Source organism: Lynx rufus, unplaced genomic scaffold (assembly GCF_022079265.1).
Source record: "Lynx rufus isolate CCGP_SWC_20201006 ecotype Redwood Valley unplaced genomic scaffold, mLynRuf1.p SCAF_13, whole genome shotgun sequence".
Taxonomy (NCBI): Eukaryota; Metazoa; Chordata; class Mammalia; order Carnivora; family Felidae; genus Lynx; species Lynx rufus.
The window spans coordinates 12,182,424-12,203,856 of record NW_025814827.1 but is presented as its reverse complement, the minus strand read 5'-3'; the positions used below and the strand labels follow the sequence as shown (position 1 = coordinate 12,203,856).

The window sequence follows — 21,433 nt, the reverse complement described above, 5'->3', positions numbered from 1 at the left end:
AAAGAAGAGCCTGAGTTTGGAGAGGACAGTATGCATGAAGGAAAGAAGCTTCAACTTAAGTTGGTGATTGCACTGCCAGTCAAATACTGTCCAAAGAACTTATATACTGGGATTTCATCAATTTAACAGACATTTGTTGAGTCTTTTCTTTGGATCAAGTAAGATGCAAGCAATACTTTAATGAATAAAAGATGTTTCTTGCCCTTAAAAAGCTCACAATCCAGCAGCATATTACACTGTGAAAAATCCACAGTGATAGAGATGTGGCTAAGTCCCCTCATTACAGTGCCTCGAGAGTGGCACAGAGTTTTTTGAGGTAATTTCCATATTCTGCAAACTGAATGGAGTGATAAAAAGGAGTAAGAAGTTTTGGTCACTGGAGCTCCTGGATGGCTCAGTCGGTTGAGTGTCTGACTTCGGCTCAGGTCATGATCTCACAGTTTTTGAGTTCGAGCCCCACGTCGGGCTCTGTGCTGACAGCTCAGAGCCTGGAGCCTGCTTTGGATTCTGCATCTCCCTCTCTCTCTGTTTCCTTCCCCCCTCCCCCCCCATTCATGCTGTGTCTCTTTCAAAAATAAAAATAACCATTAAAAAAAATCTTTAAAAAAAAGAAAAGTTTTGGTCACTGCCATGCTAGAGCACAGATCAGCAAACTAAGCCCATAATCTGGCCCAGGCACTTTTGTATGATTAGAGAACTAAGAATGGGTTCTATATATTTAAATATTTGAAAAAATTTAAAGACTAATATTTTATAATACACAAAAATTGCATAAAATTCTAATTTTGGTGCCCATGAATAGAGTTTCATTGGAATATAGCTCATTCATTTACTTACTGTTTATGGCTGCTTCTGTGCTACAGGAACAGAGATGAATAGTTACACAGAGACTGATAGCCCACAAAGCCTAAAGTATTTACTATCTGTTCCTTTATACTATCTGGATTCATAAGAAATCTCATCTTCCACACTGGAAGTAGGGGGATAGCCCAATTATATACATCCTTCCTTTTCTGGGGGCACTGATATTCACTAACAGTCCATAGACTCTGTAATAAACCTGACTTACAATGTTTCAGTAGTTCAACACTAGTAACACCACTTTCTTTGCAAATTCATAAACAAATCTAGTTATATAAAGACCAAACATTAACTGAACCAGCTGGCCTGGGTCTTGCATAATAGTTTGAATTTGGTTTTATGGAACAAAAACAGGTATGGCAATGTGATCTTTTTTGCCTAGGGTTCTTTTCCCAGGTATTATAAAGACCACTGTAGCCAAGTGTCCCCTCCAAACTGACAGGAAAAGCGGGGGAGTTGTGCAAGTAGAAGTATTCGTTCTCACCAAGGAGGCCTAAGTGAGCATAAGTGTATTCCAACATGACCACACGCAGCTCCTCTGAAAGAAACACACTACCGTCAAAATCACAAATGTGATGGGTTCACTGTAGCTGTATTCTGCTCTTTTGAGTCAGGATTAGGAAATATTAAGTCACTACTGCTTAAGAATCCATCAAAAAGCCTTCAAAGATGAAACTGTTACTTCTTCATTCTGAGATTTTTTAAAAAAGTTTATTCATTTTGAGAGAGAGAGTGCACATGTGGGGGAGGGATGGAGAGAGAGGGATAGACAGAATACCGAGCAGACTCTGTGCCAGCAGCACAGAGCCTGATGCAGAGCTTGAAACCATGAACCATGAGATCATGACATGAGCTGAGATCAAAAGTCAGACACAACCAGCTGAGCCACCCAGGGGCCCCCATTCTGAGATTTTTTTAAAGCTATGAGAAATGGGGTGGCCTGGGTGGCTCAGTAAGTTAAGCATCTGACTCCTGATCTTGGTTCAGGTCATGATCTTGAGGGATTGTGAGACTGAGCCCTGCGCTGGGATTCTCTCTCTCCCTTTCTCTCTGTGTCTTCCCGCTTGCATGCTCTCTCTCTCTCAAAATAAATAAATAAACATTAAAAAAAAAAAGGCTATGAGAAATACACATAGTATATTTCCATTTCTACAGAAAAGTAAGATCTTCAGTTTTCAATGTAAAACAGTAACTGCCTTAAGAATGCAAGGCCTTTGTAGACATTACCTCATTAAACCCTAGCAGGCCTAAAAACTATACAAAGCAGTTTTTCCTATTGTATCAGAAAGAAACTGAGGCACAGCAGGGCACATGGTTAACGCTGAGTCAAAGAATCAGTGGGAAAAACTGAGCCAACCTTTGCTCCTTGCTCCAATTCTTAGCTGTCTCCACTTATTCACATTGCCTATAATCAGAGATGTTAAATGTCTAAATCTCCAGTCCTCAAAATGTAATTTCAAAGTTGCCCATTTATATTCATTAAGATCAGTTTTCCCTGAATTTAGTAGTATATGTCTCCTCCCCCTACAATACCTCTAGCAGACAGACTTCTAAAAAACTTACATGTGGAAAGAAAGGTCCAGGTTTCACTTTCTTTTATCCAGTTCATTATTTCATCCTTTCTTCTCTTGTTATGAAAAGTTTCTACCCAACTGGAGACCAAAAAGTTTCTTCTAAATTCCTTAAGGGCTCCTATATACTGGACATCAACGTTGAGGTATGTTACTTGTTCACAACTACTCTTGTTACATGATTCACTTCTATTTTAAGTAAAATTCCCATCTTTGTAATATCTCTGCAGCTTTTCTTATTTTTTTTCAGCTTTTCTTATTTTTAATTTTCCTGTTTAAACCAGCTTATTTACAATATACTCCTAAGGAGGTTCACAACATTACAGGAAGGTTTTGTCAATCTCACACTTTCTGATGATTTTCTTCAGATCTGTGCTTTATTCTTCTGTTGAAGGAGAACCATGTTCCTGTTAATTTAACAGTTGTCTAGATTCAAAGCTCTTTTTCTGGGACCAGAAAAACCTCCTACCTTTTCTTGATGACATATAAAACCATTCTCTCCTAGAAATCTCAAAATTGTAAAGTCTGATAAGCTCTATGAACATGGTCTTTAATCACAGTATAAAGGTTTCAGTGGGTGAAATGGCTTGCATAGGGTAGCACTGAGCTTCTCCGTTGTACACACAGCATATACATTCAACGTAAGTGATTAATTTACTTTGGAAAGAAATGCTTCAAAACCTAGATTGCCCAAGACCATAAAAGGCTTTGGAAGTAACAAAGGCAGCCTTCTAAAGCATAAAATTTGAGGGCACAATGTGAAACAGGAAATCCTACTCTTTCATGGGAGGGGGGGATAGTTCTGGGCCTTTGCTTCAGTTAAAAACACTCTCACGACTGGGGCGCCTGGGTGGCGCAGTCGGTTGAGCGTCCGACTTCAGCCAGGTCACGATCTCGCGGTCCGTGAGTTCGAGCCCTGCGTCGGGCTCTGGGCTGATGGCTCAGAGCCTGGAGCCTGTTTCCGATTCTGTGTTTCCCTCTCTCTCTGCCCCTCCCCCGTTTATGCTCTGTCTCTCTCTGTCCCAAAAATAAATAAACGTTGAAAAAAAAAAAAAAACACTCTCACGACTATCTTCTACCACTCTATTATAATTAGGTAAGGGATAATGGGTGGAAGTCCCCAGGAATCTACTAGGGATATGTGTATGTATACACACAAGAAAAAAGTCTGTGTAAAAACATTCCTAGTTCAGGTGTGCCTATCCTGTGACTGGGTAAGTAAGTTACCAAACTCCCCTGTGCTCAAAAATGGGAAAAGTGAAACATAACCAACCATATGAAGTACCTACTGGATACTTAAGTTGACTTATTTTCTCGCCCAATAAGATTTTGGCTGGACTTTGTTACACTGTGAAACTGCAGTAAGTATCTTGTTGTCTTTTTAAATTTGAGGATTAACATCTCCTTTACAAGACAGCCAAAGCAGAATGCTCATTAGCAGATTAGAATAGCTGCTGAAAATCCAGGACATGGCAGCTCAGACTTAGATCAACTATGACATGACATTTATCCTCAGAGTCCCTAAGATTTTTCCCAGGCAGGCTGCTGGGTGGAAATGGAATTAACTGTTTAAGCAGAGCAAAGGGAGTTCCTCCACTACCTTCAGGATCTCTCAATACAATTAAGAAGGGTGCAGAAGCTGGGGCGCCTGGGTGGCGCAGTCGGTTAAGCGTCCGACTTCAGCTCAGGTCACGATCTCACGGTCCGTGAGTCCGTGAGTTCGAGCCCCGCGTCGGGCTCTGGGCTGATGGCTCAGGGCCTGGAGCCTGCTTCCGATTCTGTGTCTCCTTCTCTCTCTGCCCCTCCCCCTTCATGCTCTGTCTCTCTCTGTCTCAAAAATAAATAAAAACGTTAAAAAAAAAAAAAAAAAAGAAGGGTGCAGAAGCAAAGAGACCATTGTAGTGTATGTCTGTATTACATTTATGCCTTTCAAAATGTCAAGTGAAGTGATGAGAATTTACCATACCCTACTCTAGTACTTTCTCTAAAAAGGCCAAAGTTATTATTCAAAACCACTATTCCTAAGAAATAGTTAACTCTGAGAACATTAATAGATGGCAACTTTATAGCTCCTTCTGGTGAAGTCAAAGGTCTCCACCCTATTTTATTTATTTGCATTCTCATTTCTCTATCTGGAGTCCTCTTTTCTTGCCATTTGCCTACTCCTCCCTTCCCCATCCTTTTTCATTTGTTCCTGCCCTTGCTCACGCCTTCCCTCTCCCTCCCTTTCTCTCCTGTCACTTTAGCTGCATGCTTGGTTCTGGTTTATTCATCTTTTATTAATTTAGCAAACATACACTAGGCCTTTACCATATGACCAGTCCATATGTAGCTATGAATCTTCAGGCTCATACTGTCCCCTCTCTCATGTTTAGGCCTCCTATCTGTTTAGGCCTCTGGTTTTGCCCATCTTGGCCTCAAATGTGTCATCCACCAAGTCTATTCCTTTGTGTTAGGATACCAGGAAAAGTGCTGTACTGGATAAAGGATTAGTGGGCTGGGAAATCTTAAAATTGATGATGTATATATATATGTATATATATACTCTCCTAAGTAAAAGGACCCTGAGAGCACAGGGAAACCTAAAAACAATCTCATAACATGAACATGAGTTTGGGACTTACCCATAATGACTATAACACAATTACCACAACGTCGATGATTTAAAAAAATGAAAAGAAAACAAGATGGTTACTTTCACCTGCTGACTGCAAAGGTTGCAGCCTTTAATTATCATGATTAAATACTACTGTTCTCTCTTATGAAGCCGGCCCATTGTATCAAACAAATACTAAAGCAACTAGGAGAGCAAGCAAGTTCCAGGGAATCCAGAGTCGATTTTTAAGCCATGACTCCTACTCTTATATATTCAGAACAATCTATAGAAGCTAAATATGAAAAGAAAAGCATAAATGTGCTCACTGCCAAAGCCCTCAGTGCTTTGAAAAATCAGAACACAGTGATTTAAGAAGGAATGAAACAAAAATAAGACAAAACTGAAGAAATTATTTTCCAGCAGTGAAGAATATAATACTTTTTCATAGTTAATCCTTACATACCATTGCAGTTTCACACTTAAAAAATACTGTTTTTCTTTGTAGTAACCTTGGAAATCCTCCAGTAATCTCAGACTCAATGAGTACAACCACAATATGCAAATAAAAATCTACCCCATCCCCAGCCATCTCATTATGTGAAAACACTAGGTAATGTTCCCATTTTGATTCACTTGGCCATTGGAAATTCACTTTGGCAGGGTTCTATTTATAATGTAATTAACTTAAAAATTTTTTTCTATCTTTTGAAACCAAGGAAGTTACCAAGCATAAATATCTGCACCAGGATGTTTCTTGTAGAGTAACATGTGATTTTTTAAAAAAATTTTATTCAATCTTAGGTTCAAATAGTTTTTTTAAAAAGTCACGTATTCTAACCTTCTACCCAATGCACAAATCTCCCTCACAATATCCAGAATGCATAACCGTTCAACTTCTGCCTGAAAACTGCCTTTCCCCTATGAGACGAGAAATCCTACTGCATAGAACAGCTTATTCCAGTTCACAATTTGTTTTTCTTCCTACAAGAAAGTGTTTGGAAAGAAAGGAAACAAGACATTGTAGCACTTTATTATCATTTGTTGAACTTATGCCTGAAACTGTTAACACGTGGCCCAGGATAAATGGGGACAGAAATGGGTTACTTGGTGATAGAAGAGGAAGGAGGGAGACCATAAGTGCACTGCTGCAGTCTTTTAAAAAACTAGATGTTATAGGGGCGCCTGGGTGGCGCAGTCGGTTAAGCGTCCGACTTCAGCCAGGTCACGATCTCGCGGTCCGTGAGTTCGAGCCCCACGTCGGGCTCTGGGCTGATGGCTCGGAGCCTGGAGCCTGTTTCCGATTCTGTGTCTCCCTCTCTCTCTGCCCCTCCCCCGTTCATGCTCTGTCTCTCTCTGTCCCAAAAATAAATAAAAAACGCTGAAAAAAAAATTAAAAAAAAAAAAAACTAGATGTTATAATAATAATGATGATGATGATGATGATGATGATACATAATCAGGGGTAAAATGCAAAAATAAAAAAGGATTAATTTAAAAACTTAAGAGTGCCACCACTTTCCATTTCTAATCATACTCTTCAAAGGTAATCATTATTAAATTTTTGTATATCCAATCAGATATTTTCTATGCTCATGTGGACATAGCTGTACTATAATATGTATTTCTTATTATACTATACAAACATGACACTAGACTGTTTTGTAAACCTTTTCACTTAAAAATATATTGGGGCATCTTCCCATATCAGTACATAGGGCTCTATCTTCTTTTTAATAGCTAATTTCACAGGTATAAATATACCATTTATTTATCCAGATCCATAGTGATGACATTTACATTACTTCCATACTATTCTAGTTATACAAAGCCAGAATTTATCCTTCCTAAAATTTCTTTCGATAATTTCTTTTAAATCATTTGGAATAAACCTAACCTACCATTTAATAGCTCTTTAAACATTTGAAAATCACCATCATATGGGGGAAATGGGAAACTAAATATAAGTGTTGAGCTCTAATATCAGAAATCAATAGGGGAAAGGATTTCCTCAAATAAAAACAATCTAAATGTCTGACAACACAAAATAGTCGGTGGGTGCCTACATTATGGCCTATGAAGAAGATGGGCTATTACACAATTATTAGAAACATAAAGACTCTGCAGCATTACAATAAATGCTGTAATGCTAAATGAAAGAAGATGTAGTTACAGGTAACTGAGATTAACCATGAAACATGTCTGCAAATGAAGAGATATTCAAATGAAACGTAGCGGAGTTAGGGTAGTAAGAGCATGGATCATTTCTTTTCAAAATATCTTTTCATATTTTATAATTTAATTTCTACCATGACTGAAAAAAAATGATAGCTATTACGATGATCAAGATGATCATTCTCAGTTTCAAGGTCCTCTTTACTTTCTTCCCTGATTATCTTGGAGATACCAATCGTCATAGTAAATAATCAGGTCTTGAAATTTCTTGATGGCAAAGTTACAATCAGCCAACAAAGCATGAGGTGTGACTGCCCACAAGAGAAAAGAATGGAATGGAAGGGAAGATGGTAGAGATCAAAGAAGGGACAGTCAGGAAGAGCTCCAGCTTAAATTGTGTTCACAATCATCTAGCGCCACCATTCTATCTTCGTATGAATAGGGAACTGATTATGAATTTCCAGATCATATCATATGGTCAGGGCAATGGGGTCAAAAACCCAAGGTAATGATTAAGACCTGGATACTTAAGAAGGAAGAAATGGTCACACTCCCAAGCCAATATAAAAGTTCCTATTTCAGAAATTTAAAGTCTCAGGGAGCCTAGGTGGCTCAGTTGGTTAAGCGTCCGACTCTTGATTTCGGCTCAGGTCATGATCTCACAGTTCATGAGTTTGAGCCCAGTGTCGGGCTCTGCACTGACAGTGTGGAGCTTGACTGGGATTCTCTCTCCCTCTCTGTCTGCCCCTCCCCCTCCCAAAATAAGTAAATATTAGGAAAAAAAAAGAAATGTAAAGTCTCACAACAGGGTCAGAATAGCATTTTTTAATTTAAAAGCATTCATTCCTCCCCCCAAAATTCATCCATTTTAAAGGACTGATTAATTCCTTGAACAAATCTAAGTCACAATGCATTTTTTTTAAACTATTCCTTGTCATGATACCCAAATATTTTGCAAATCACTGGCATATGATGAATAATGACAGACAAACACTAGTGCATAAAAACAACAATTATATTATTTTGGTCACTGTGTGCCTTTGGCATGAAAGGTTGTTTATTTACAATGCCACATCACCTTGGTTCTGAAGAGAGTGGCATATAAGCTCTGGCTGGTTAAACATTAACTAGTGATGAGTCACATTTGCAGCTGGAACTCACTCTAGAAAAATAGGGAGAGAAATGTTTGTGCTTGTAAGTTAGAACTAGGAGTTCATGCCTTTATTCATTCATTCATTCATTCTTTATTTTTGAGAGAGAGAGGCAGAGCACGAGTGGGGGACGGACAGAGAGAGGGAGGGAGGGAGACACAGAATCCGAAGCAGGCTCCAGGCTCTGGGCTGTCAGCACAGAGACCGATGTGGGGCTTGAACCCATGAACCGTGAGATCATGACCTGAGCTGAAGTTGGACGCCCAACTGAATGAGCCACTCAGGGGCCCCCATGCTTACACTTATAATAAGACATGGTCAAATCCTGTCTATTTTCTTGTTAACTGATTTACTTTCAAAATAAATTTCCTTTTTTGGCCATCCTCAGGAAATATTTTTATTAATAACTTGGCAAAAATCTAAAAAGGCAAAAACTTATCAAATCTTCCTAACTTTTTTCTGTCACAAAAATACTTCCTAACTACCTACTATGTGAAAGAACTATGTTAGGACTTGAGATAAACTTGAGACACAAGGGTGCAGAAGAGACAAGCCTTTTTCTCGGGAGCTTATGGTCTTATTGCAGGGCTGGGGGATGGAATGTGTAATTACAATTAAAGAGCATTCGATATGTAATCACCAGTAACAGAATCAAGACTGAAAAATATCCCAATATGGCATTAAAGATGTTTAAGTGCTCAAAATCAATTATATTACCACAAAATTCAGAAAGCCTGGGTTGATGCCAACATATATATATATATATATATATATATATATATATATATATATATATATATAAAAGAGGTAAAGGTTCCAGTTGAGTAAAACTCCATAAAAGCATAAAGGTCAACTAGTGAAATGGCTGTTAAAATAGCTCATCTAAATTAATAGAAATATCATAAATGAGTTGTAATAATTGTCACCCTGAAATTTATAAAAACACGAACAACATAACAGCTAACTTTAAGTAAGTTCAGTTCTTGGGGGCACCTGGGTGGCTGAGTTGGTTGAGCATCTCACTCTTGATTTTGGCTTGGATCATGATCCCATGGTTCATGGGATCGAGTCCTACATTGGGCTCTGCTCTGACAGCAAAGAACCTGTTTGGAATATTCTCTCTCTCTCTCTCTCTCTCTCTCCCCTCCCCTTCCCCCCATTGTGCATGCTCTCTCTCTCAAAATAAATACATAAACTTAAAAAGAAAGTTTAGTTCTGGAAAGACAAGCCTCAAGTTATACATATGTCCTGCAAACTAAATGAACATATAGTAAGAAGCTACTGTGAGTAAGAACTCATTTTAGGTTCAATGAAAGGCAAATGCCTATCGTGGCCTTGCTAGGTTAGGACTATGGCTGATTACTGTCACAGTCAGTGTGTAAGACAACTTGAATAACATTGTGTGGCTATTATATAATTCTATATATTCGAGGAAGTGAAACTCAAATTCCTTCAATAGTACCTTCAATAAGTGGTACTTGAAATAAAAACATGCTTCAGTCATTCAGGAAAAACCATCACACTGTAGAAAGCAAAAAGTAGAGGAATGTCTAACTAATGTCAAACAATGAAACTAGTGCTGAACAATTTCATCTTCTGCAAGCAATATCCCATAGGTACAACCTCCTTAGGGTTGGTAACATTTGCTTACTCAAGATATTTTCCTGGAAGCCAGTAAGATATTTCAGAAATTAGATTTTTTTAGATAAAAAATAGGCACGTTTAAAAAATATATATAAACTTAATTTTAAAAACTCCTCAAAGGTCTTAGGTTATTACAATAACATAAGTGAGGTCTTTCAAATGGATAAAATGACAATGTTATGGTATTTCAGAACACGTATTTTAGTAGATCCTCAAAATAGATACGTAGTCTCACTATGATAAAATATTGTTTGCAAATTACCAACCCCTCCTCTTTTCTTTTGGTGTAAAGAAATGAGAAGAGAATGAAATTACCATAAAGCAACACTTCAAACCAGTGTGTTTCAGGTGGTCTGTGGTCACAGTCATGGCATCATAAATCCCCAATCAAATGGCCCTCCAGGAGTCAGAGAGCAAGTAGCTTTAGTTGACTGTGTTTAATTACCTATCCAGCAAGCAGGGGAGATACATGGTCTGGTAAAAAAAAAAGGTCCAGTAGACAAGAAAATGTGCATACTTTTGGTCTTTCAGCTACGCTATAGGCTAAGTACATGGAGAAAACAGACTTGACTTACCTGCACTGCCGAGCTGTTTATAAAACCTGTATTCTAAATGAAGCTGTGGAGCACGTGATTTTATTGGTTCCTGAAACCCAAGAAGAGAAATTGTGATCAGATTTAGACAAATAAAAAAATTTTCTATTCCTAGGTTTTCAAAGTAAACCAGGGCCAAGACCACTTAGTATCTTAGAGATGATATCCATATATGATAGCATTTTCTTACCACAATTTCTCTTTGAAAGCACAGCTAGGGAAGGATGAAGGTGAAGTATATACAATCCCTTCCATGGATATTTAAATACACATACTCTGTATGAGCCATCATTCAACAACAGCTCCCTCACCAAGAAGTATTCTTCTGAAATACATTCTCCTAGGAAACCAGATGCCAAACCTTTTAATTAAATACCAGCATGTATTCCCTGCTTGTTTTATTATGAATTTTGGTGATAAATAGGTTTATTATTTTTAGAAAAATGACATATGCTCAGAAAACAATTTCAAATACACAAAAATTAGGAAGAGAGTAAAAATAATCTGAGATTCTATCATTTTAAAGAAAAGCACTATTAATGTTTTGGTGAATGTACTTCCGAATGTTTATTCATACACATATTTATATGTAATATATACTCAAAAATATATTTAAAATAAATGAGATCATAGTATATTTGTTCTTCTGTAATGTATCTTTAAGTTCAACAATGTAATAATGACATCTATCCATGGCCATACATAGCTTTATATAATTTTTTAAGTAGGCTCTGCACCCAATGTGAGGCTTGAACTCACAATCCTGAGATCAAGAGTCACATGCTCTACCAACCGAGGCATCCAGGTGCCCCATAAAGCTTTATATAAATTTTAATGGCTGTAGTATTTTTGTGTATGCATGTGTGTGCACGTGCACATGCATACATGCACATACCATAATTTTCAGACATCTTGGACTGTTTTCAATTTTCATTATTACAAATAAAGCTGTTGGAACATTATATTCATATTTATTTTTACACTTAAGAGAGTTAAAGATTGTAATTGCAATTAAAATATGTATCTTTAATCAATATGATGTTCAAGTTTACAAAAACAGAGTTTTCTAAAGCCCTTGGAGATAAAACAGCCAAATTACCAGGTCATTTTGTTCTACACTGAACTTCAAGAACTGGCTGGTTAATTATTCTCAACTGACTGTATAGTAGACTAGTTAGCAAGAAAATCAAACATTACCCTAGAAGACTGATCTACATACCCTTTAGGATAGCTATTATCAAAAACGCAGAAAGTAAGCGTAGGTGAAGATGAGTAGAAATTGGAACTCTTGTGCATTGCTGGTGGCAATGTGAAATGGTATAGTTATTATGGAAAACAGTATGGTAACTTCTCAAAAAATTAAGCAGAATTACCACATGATATAGCAATTCCATTTCTGGATATATACCTGAAAACACTGAAAGTGGAGACTCAAATTGATATTTGTACACCTGTGTTCATAGCAGCATTATTCGCAATAATCAAAAAGTAGAAGCAACTCAAGTATCTATCAACAAATGAGTAAACAAAATATGATTACCTTTAGTTCTACACATACATAGAATATCATTTGGCCATAAAAAAGAAAGACATTCGGACATATATTACAACATGGATAAAACTTGAAGACATTGTGCTAAATGAAATAAGCCAGACACAGGGCGCCTGGCTGGCTCAGTCAGAAGAGCATGCAACTCTTTTTCTCAGTGTCGTGAGTTTGAGCCCCATGTTGGGTATAGAGATTACTTCAGAATAAATAAACTTGGAAGGGAAAGGTGAAAGGAAAGAAAAGAGAAAGGAGAAAGGAGAACGGAGAACGGAGAACGGAGAAAGGAAAAGGAAAAGGAAAAGGAAAAGGAAAAGGAAAAGGAAAAGGAAAAGGAAAAGGAAAAGGAAAAGGAAAAGGAAAAGGAAAAGGAAAGGAATCTGCCAGACACAAAAGGACAAATACTGCATGATTTCACTTATATGAGGTACCTAAAGTAGTCAAATTCACAGAGAGAAAATTCAATTGTGGTTGCCAGAGGCTATGAGGGTGGGGATGGAGAGTCAGTGTTTAACGGGTACAGAATTGTAGTTGAAGAAGATGAAAAAGTTCTGGAGATGGTGGCAATGGCTGCACAACAATATGAATGTACTTAATGTCACTGAGCTGTACACTTAAAAATTATTAAAATGGTAAATTCTAGGGGCACCTGGGTAACTCAGTTGGTTAAGCATCTGACTCTTGATTACTGCTCAGGTCATGACCTCAGAGTTCCAGGGTCTAAGCCACTGCTTGGGATCCTCTCTCTCCCTCTCTCTCTGCCCCTCCCATGCTTGTGCTCACACTCTCACAAATAAAAACTCTGAAAAAAAATGATCAATTCTAGATACAATTCTCTATCAGATATGTGAGTTTTAAATATTCTCTCCCATTCCATGGGTTGCCTTCTCACAATGTTCAGAGTCCTTTGATATATAAAAGTTTTTAATTTTTATGAAGTCTAATTTATCTTTTTTCTTTTCTTCCTTGTGCTTTTTGTATCATATCAAAAAAAAAAATCACTGCCAAATCTAATGTCATGAAGCTTTTCCTCCAAGTTTTCTTCTAAGAGATTTATAGTTTTGGCTCTTACATTTAGGTCTCTGATACATTGAGTTAATTTTTTACATAGGATGCAAGGTAATGGTTCAACTTCAATGCATGTGGATATCTGATATTCCCAAAAACATTTGTTGAAAAAACTGTCCTTTCTCAGGTGAATGGTTACTTGTCCTCTTTTTAAGACAGGCTCAAAGAAAGGAGATCCCACAGCTTCCCTTGACAATTTATGCTGACGTTTAACACATTTCACGATTTCAAAGGTATTTTAAGTAGTTTAAATCTCTACTACCAAAACTTAAGTCTATTTCTCTTTTGTCCTCAACAAGATAAAATAGTTCTTCAATAACCTGTGAATACTGTAACAACTATCCTCAAATTATAAAACTATTCAATCATTTCTTAGACATCTCTTATTGAGGCATAGTAATTTCAATTCCTTTAACCTTTCCTCATTGGTCCTATTGTTTGAGTTCTTTGATCATCTTTGAAAGTTCTTCCTGCACCCACTTGAAGTTTTTGCATTTTTCTTAAGAAATAGAATCCATAAATCACAGAATTCAGAAGTTCCTTGAAGTTATCTAGTCTATCCATTTGCTTCTAGGAAGGTTTTTCTAAATAAATTCAGGCAGGCTAAAATAGTTCATACCCCTAATGAGCTCTATGAAAGAACACATATCCTTCTTTGATTATAAAATCAGCAATCATCAGAGTTGGGAGTTCAAGCTTCTCAAGATTCTTGTAGTCAAAAGAAAAAGTACATAAAGCTAAGTACACTCTAAATAATCACTTCTTTATTCATCTCTCTCTTCAAATAGGACAGGATCACTCTGGAGAGTTTCCATCTGGTTTTAGATCTTCCACTGGAGCACCACTAAAGCAGCCAATTACAGAATTTGTCCTTCAGAACAATTGCTAATAATTCACAAGAACCCCAACAGAAACAGTGACAACAAATTAATATGGAAGCAGAGGTTGATCATTCTGTATGGTTTTTCTGGAGAAAAATGGAGCAATGAATGAAAAAGCCACAGATCCTTCTTCAAACATAATACTCTAAAACTTCACAGTAGATGCTGAGATAGGAAATATTTGACCTGATGTTGGGTAACTAAGCTAGCAGACTGAAAAAGCAAAAACTCTTTAGAGTTGCAAGGCTGAACGTGGGCATGCATATCACATATATTCGGACAGCAGGAGCTTTTCATCATAGATGAAAGTGTTACTCCCTTCAAGCCAACCCCTTTAGCATATAGTTGAAGACTGCTCAGACAACTGAAGCTTCAAGGTGCTCTCCTGGAAGGACTATGAATACAGGACATTGTAAACACTAAATCTACATCTTGTGGCAGGCAGCAAGATTAACAGCATAAAGAGATTTTTTTTTCTTTTTTTTTTTTAACAATTGTTAGAAAACTGTTAAGGGGCACCCAGGTGGCTCAGTCGGTTGAGAGTCCGACTTCAGCTCAGGTCATGATGTCACAGTTCATGACTTCGAGCCCCGCGTCAGGCTCTGTGCTGACAGCTCAGAGCCTGGAGTCTGCTTCAGATTCTGTGTCTCCCCTCTCTCTCTGCCCCACCCCCACTCATGCTCTCTCTCTGTTTTAAAAATAAATAAAACATTTAAAAAAAAAAAAAATATATATATATATATATGTAAAAGAAAGAAAACTTCTGTTAAAAAGAACCTGGGAAATCTTGGTGATGGGGGTAAAGGAAGGGCTCATTATACTATTTTATGTTGTGTATGGTTTTTTAAAAAGGTTCCTCCAAATCTAATAAACAAGAGCCCAAAACGAAGATCTAAACAAAGTGGAAGGAAAACAGTACCAGCAGGGCTTCCTTGTATTTCTGTGCCAGATGCTGATTACATTTCCACAGAGGGCTGGCTACTTGCCAGAATCACAGTTATTCTGGAACACACATGTCTGCCTGAAATCCTAAACCGACAGCAGACGGCTACCTTGCAGGACAATAATGCTTAAGGCAAATTTTGCTGTTACAATGAAAAGAGCTCAGTTACTGCCCTCTTATCTCCCATGGAGAACACAGCCCAACAGCAAAAGAGGAGACCCACAGACAAGATTGCTATCCTACAAAAAGTCTTTATTTAAGATTTATTTCAAAGAGAAATGAGCTCCTGAGACACACCATACTAGATGACATGAGATCTACTTTTAGCCGTTATTCTAGGCCATACAAAGTAGAATAAAGTTTAATAAACTGTAAGTGAAATGCAGTGATCCGTCATGTCAACAGTACATTATATAAGCTTATCTAACTAGGTTGACTAGTATGAACTTGGAAGAAGAAATATAGATAGAAAAAATTGCCCCTAACAAAAAGGCTCTAGAGAGGTCTGAATAAATAAAGGGACAGTAACAAATACACAGAATTGAGACAGTATTTTCAAGTGTTTCAGGAACTACTCCTGGTTGCTAGTCCAACTTACCAAAGTCGTAAAACAGAAAAAGTAAAAAAGCAGATGAGCTAGAGAACACTTTTACAGAACCAAATTCCTATAAATAAAAACTATGGTGGGGCGCCTGGGTGGCTCAGTCGGTTAAGCGTCCGACTTCGGCTCAGGTCATGATCTCGAGCTCTGTGAGTTTGAGCCCCGTATCGGGCTCTGTGCTGACAGTTCAGAGTCTGGAGCCTATTTCAGATTCTGTGTCTCCCTCTCTCTCTGGCCCTCCCCCATTCATGCTCTGTCTCTGCCTCAAAAATAAATAAACATTAAAAATAAATAAATAAAATAAAAATAAAAACTATGGTTAATCCTTTGATATTCAATCTGAGACAATGGTTGGCCTGCATTGTTACAGTATTACCTGTCTTCCTGCTCCCATTTCTCTAAAAAGAGTTCCAAGTCAACAAACAAAACCCTTGGTTCCCTAGCAGCTACCTGCTCTAAGCCCTGCTTCTGGTCTACATCTTTGCAAAGAAACCAATCTGATAACGTCTGATAGTTGTCTTCACAAAACACCTCTGACTCCTCCACAAAATGACAGGCTCAATCCACACACACAGCAGGTGTGGATGTGGTTAAGTGCAATTCGTTAGAAAAGAACAGCACTACTACAATTATCACAAGATACTTCCTTCAACCATTAACTCCTGTCTTCCAGTTAATAAAGGCCCAAACTGGCTGCAAATCCTGGGAAACTTACCAGGACAAACATTTACACAGTTTCATAGAAACTAGTCATATGACATATTTCATATGACTAGAAATGATTATGTATCGACCTTAAATATAAAATAATTTTCCCCTAAAATTACTATTCCTCAAAAATAATACACGTTTTTTAAGAGGATGCTATCTTTAATGACTAGGTTAGTTATTCATTAGTGCTGACAAAACCAAGTGAACTTTTTGCTTTGAATTTGACAAGATGTGTTTTTCACATTTGACGGATATTTAAGGCAATGAATTGATGATCAGATTTGGTCTTCTACTAAGTATATTAATAAATAAATACCTTACATTTTAAAAATGGATCAGTCAAGCAAAAGAAAATATAACATTTCCAATGCTTTTATCTTTTAAAATAGCACTATGAAAGGTACAAACCGCACAGAAATTACTAGTCTTCCAGTAATTTTTTTTTCTTCAAGCTATTTTTAGTAACTATTTTTTGATGCAACTGTTGCTACAAGTATAGTTGGCATCATCTAACTATAGAGTGTTATACAGTGTGCAGTGATTCATCACTATAGCACTATATACGGTTAAAGGAAAATGACTATGTGGGACCATATGCAAAAGAAAAAAACATTACTATTTTTGTAAATGCTTACAACTATTTCCTGTGAAAAAATATGTGAAGGGTGAGGGCACCAAAATATAATTACTACAAACATAGATTCTACTCACCAGTTTGATAGCTACATATTCATTGGTGTAGAGATTTTTACCTAGGGGAAAAGCAGAATGTATATGTTTTAGTGACATTTATTTTGGGAAATGCAAAGCAAAATCTTAGCTTACAGGGTCATGAGAAAGGTCACGTTCCCAACGCTATTCACATATATGAAACATGATTTATAAGCGAAAAGCTAAAGAAATAATGAGACCCAGTAAGACAAGAATAGAAACCACTTGAGAATTTGGAAATTTAAGTTAGACGTGAGAACTTAGAAAAAAGAAAACAAGTCTCCTCTCTCTCACACACGTTTTGTTATTTATTATTTCCCGACAACTAAGCCATGAAGCAAACCAAGAAGTGCCAGAATGTCAAAGATGCAGAAATTTTAACTCTTGGCACAATAAACACAAACCCTCACTTTTTAAACTAACAAATGGGAATTATAGATTATTTGTCACTGCCCTAAAACTTACCCACTGTCTGTAAGTAGATGATTCTCAAAGCTGTTTGGCTTTTGCACCACAACTCTAGCTCTTTATATGCAGAAAATGGCTCTCTACCTGCGTAACTTAAACATCTCAAGTTCTTCCTGAAATAGTAAGGATTATTTCCTCTCAACTTCTCTACTTCAATAAGTGGAATCAATACTCTCCTAGACATCTAGAGGAAGTGCCTGGAGTGAGGATGAGGATGAGGATGAAGGTAGCAATTACCACTTTGTGAGCTCATACTACATGCTGGCTATGTAGCTATCTTCACCTCCCCACCTCTACTCATTCTTAAAGGCAAATTTTAATTCCTCCAGAGTGTTTAGTGTATACCATGTGGTTTAGCCACTGCACTGGACTTCACATTTCTTCTTATACATTTGTCCTATCATAATCAGCTAGACTATAAATATCTTGAGGGTAGGAAATATTTATCCAGCAGTTCTCTGAATGCCTCATCGACTGTTCTGCACACCACAGACGCTCAAAACAAACACTGACTGATGAAAAGTTATCAGCACGTATAATTACTTTTTAAATAACACATAGAAGTAAATGTATTTACACACACATACACACACACACAACGTACATGGCTAGATATAAAGGCATGGAGAAGGATATACAAAGATGTACATTAAAGACAGATACCATATGTTTTCAATCTTATGTGGATCCTGAGAAACTTAACAGGAACCCATGGGGGAGGGGCAGGAAAAAAAAAAAAAGAGAGAGAGGTTAGAGTGGGAGAGAGCCAAAGCATAAGAGACTCTTAAAAACTGAGAACTGAGGGTTGATGGGGGGTGGGAAGGAGGGTAGGGTAGGTGATGGGTATTGAAGAGGGCATCTTTTGGGATGAGCACTGGGTGTTGTATGGAAACCAATTTGACAATAAATTTCATATATAAAAAAACAAATATAGAAAGATATACATTAAGGTATTAAAATGACTATTTCTTAAACACACACACACACACACACACACACACACACACACTTTATCTTGGAAACTAAAGGCTGCTTACAATACTATTTTAACCAAGATCTAAACAACAGGCAGCCCTTTGCAAACTATACCATTATACTTTTAATAAGGCTATCAGGTTGCTGAGCACCTTTATGTGTCAAAGAGTACATTAATTTAGGAATAACTTTTGTGGGCAAGTAACATAATAAAGAGGACTTGCCGACTGCCAGAGAAATACCTAAGATACCATTAAAGATGAACAACTTTTTTAAAGAAACCGAAGTAGAAAACAGGTAATTTTTCCCTATATATTAATTGCATTCAGCTTCTAAAAGTCAATTTGTGTTTCTGATTAATCTTCCCACCAAAAACATTTTTAAAAATGTATCTGATGAAATTGTGAAAAGGAAACTAATAACTGGGAGAGGAATAGATAAGGCAGAAACAGCCAATGGAGGGAAATTAAAGTTCCCTGCATGTACAAAATTAAATTTTATTTTCTGTTTAAATAAACAAAAACAAAAAACTTCAGCTTAGCCACAGACTTATCTCACACCAGGTACAATTCTGCATAAAGATTTTTCAGGATAGCCCTTCCTGGCACAGTATAAGCATTATTATTATGACCCCAAATCAATTCTGGCACAAGGCTGACCCTAAGAACTTAGTATTACTTAGAGAAAAACAGTCAATTTCAAATTGTAAGTATGTTTAGGAGTCTTTCTGAATTGGACACACCCTCCCGCCAGTTTTTACAGTGAGAATTCCTATGGGAGGCAGGGGTACCAAAATTCATCCCTCACTCATTTAAAGTATAACATGCCATTAGTGTCGAAGATAACTTAATCTTTGAAGTATATGTGTGAAGTAACAGATCTTTAATTCCATAGATACAACATTTAAAGTGAAGTATGGTAGTGGTAGAAATGTAATAGAGTAACCAACCTAGATTCTGATCTGTGAGCAAGAAAAGAGAGAAGGCAATTCAGGAGTTCTCAGGAAATAAATTCTTTTCTTTTTATCTTCCCTCTACGTGCTTCCCCCAAGAGTCTTAAAAAATGAGTAGGATTTTAAATAGCTGAAGAAGGGGAGGGGCGCCTAGGTGGCTTAGTCAGTTGGGCGTCTGACGTCTGACTTCGGCTCAGGTCATGATCTCACAGTTTCTGAGTTCGAGCCCTGCGTCGGGCTCTGTGCTGACAGCTTGGGGCCTGGAGCCTGCTTTGGATTCTGTGTCTCCCCCTCTCTCTGCCCCTCCCCTGCTCATGCTGTGTCTCTGTCTTTCAATAATGAATAAATGTTAAAAAAAAAAAATTTAAATAGTTGAAGAAGCGGAAAAGGCATCCCAAAGCGAAGAAGATGAATGAACAAACAAAAAAGTGACAAAGTAGATGGCACAGTCTAAGAATGATAGGTGGTCTGGGAGTAGACGGACCGTAAGTTGCATTGTGAGGATCAGGAAGTGGTAGGGACAGACAAAGAGGGGTTACGGTAGAAACAGGGCTAGAAAAGTAAGACTCAGTATACATGAGAAAAGTCCTCAATGCCACTTAAAGTTTAAAACAAAGTTTTTGAGTAGGGTAGTGACATGATCAAACCTGTGTTTTGAATAACCACTTGTGAGGAAACATAAATGACCAATTAAAAAAATAAAAGACCAGAGGTAGGGGTAAGCATTTGAACATTTATTACCCATCATATGCAGATATCAGACATCTAAGATGAGTAACACTCAGTTCTCACCCTGCAGAGACTATAATCTAGCTCCTCACACAGGGCCTTGTACAGATGGCACACAAGTTTATCGAATTAATCACATAATGTGATGAGAGTTAAAAGAGAAATATGAATAAGTCAATAGAGGAGCCTGGATGAGGGAGTATAAAGCATCTGGCCACAAGTGGCACTCACAGTAAGTCTCAGAACGACAGAGGAGAGAATAAAGGGTATTTCATAGTACATAAAAAATACTAATGTGAATAGTGAGATGGAAACATGATAGAAAATGCACAGAATCTGATATACTGCATGTGGACCGACATGAATGGAACACAAAATAAATGGAGAAAAACGGTAAGAAGTCAAGTCAGAAAGATCCAATAAGGACAGAGTGTGAATCATCTTGAATGCTAGCTTCTTACCCTAGGGTATGCACAACCAAACATATGTGGAGATGTGCCAGGGCATAAGCTATACAAATAAGGCATGCTTTTCCTAGATCCTCACTTTCCTTTGGAGATTTGGGAAAAATCTTTTTTATAGTAAAACAAACTTTTTATATTATAGAAATTGCACAGATTTCTTTTGAAGAAAAAAAAAGGTAAGAGTTTAAAGAAATCCCAGGCACTTACAGATCTGCTTCTTCCAGAGTCCAGGGCGGGGACTGGGGGTCGGGGGGGAGGTCTCACCAATCAGTGGGTAAGCTTTTTCTCATTTTCCCCATTGGGCAGCCCAGGTTTCACGGTGTGTTTCACTTTCTACAGTGTGAACCTGCCATCTCCCGTGAGGGTGGTACAGGGTATCTGCCAGGGGATGCTAGGGAGGGAGATGATTTAGCCGTCTGACTGCTTCACATATAGACTTGCAGCTAAGCTCTCTGTTTTTACTCCTTCTCCCTACTTCATCCCTGCTTTCTGAGCTCCTAGTGTCTACAATTCTTTAGTTTAACTAGTGTAATTTATGTTACAAACCCCCCTACCCTTTCAATCATCAGCTTGCTCTGGACTGCTAAGTCAATTACCACTTAACTATCTACTCTCCAGCTTCAAAAATTTTATTAACATTTCTCACTTGTTTTCCTCTTCTCTCTCCGTTGTGTGTGTGTGTGTGTGTGTGTGTGTGTGTGTGTCTATTTATGCCTTAAAGAGGTCAAGAAGAATGTTCAACTCATCTTTTTAGCCCTGGCAACATATACAGTATCTGATATGTAATGGGTAACAG

The 21,433-nt window shown here is 37.6% G+C and overlaps 1 protein-coding gene across 4 annotated transcripts in view; it reads right to left on the bottom strand.

Annotated features, from left to right (window-relative positions):
- CSNK1G1 (casein kinase 1 gamma 1) overlaps positions 1 to 21,433 on the bottom strand; it is a 165,479-nt gene that overhangs the window by 68,676 nt on the left and 75,370 nt on the right. For all 4 annotated transcript variants that reach the window (XM_047074966.1, XM_047074965.1, XM_047074967.1 and 1 more), the window contains exons 3-4: positions 17,050 to 17,090; positions 10,571 to 10,640 (exon numbers count right to left, since the gene is read on the bottom strand). In XM_047074966.1, the coding sequence (XP_046930922.1) occupies positions 10,571 to 10,640; positions 17,050 to 17,090 (111 nt within the window). The remainder of the gene's footprint in view (positions 1 to 10,570; positions 10,641 to 17,049; positions 17,091 to 21,433) is intronic.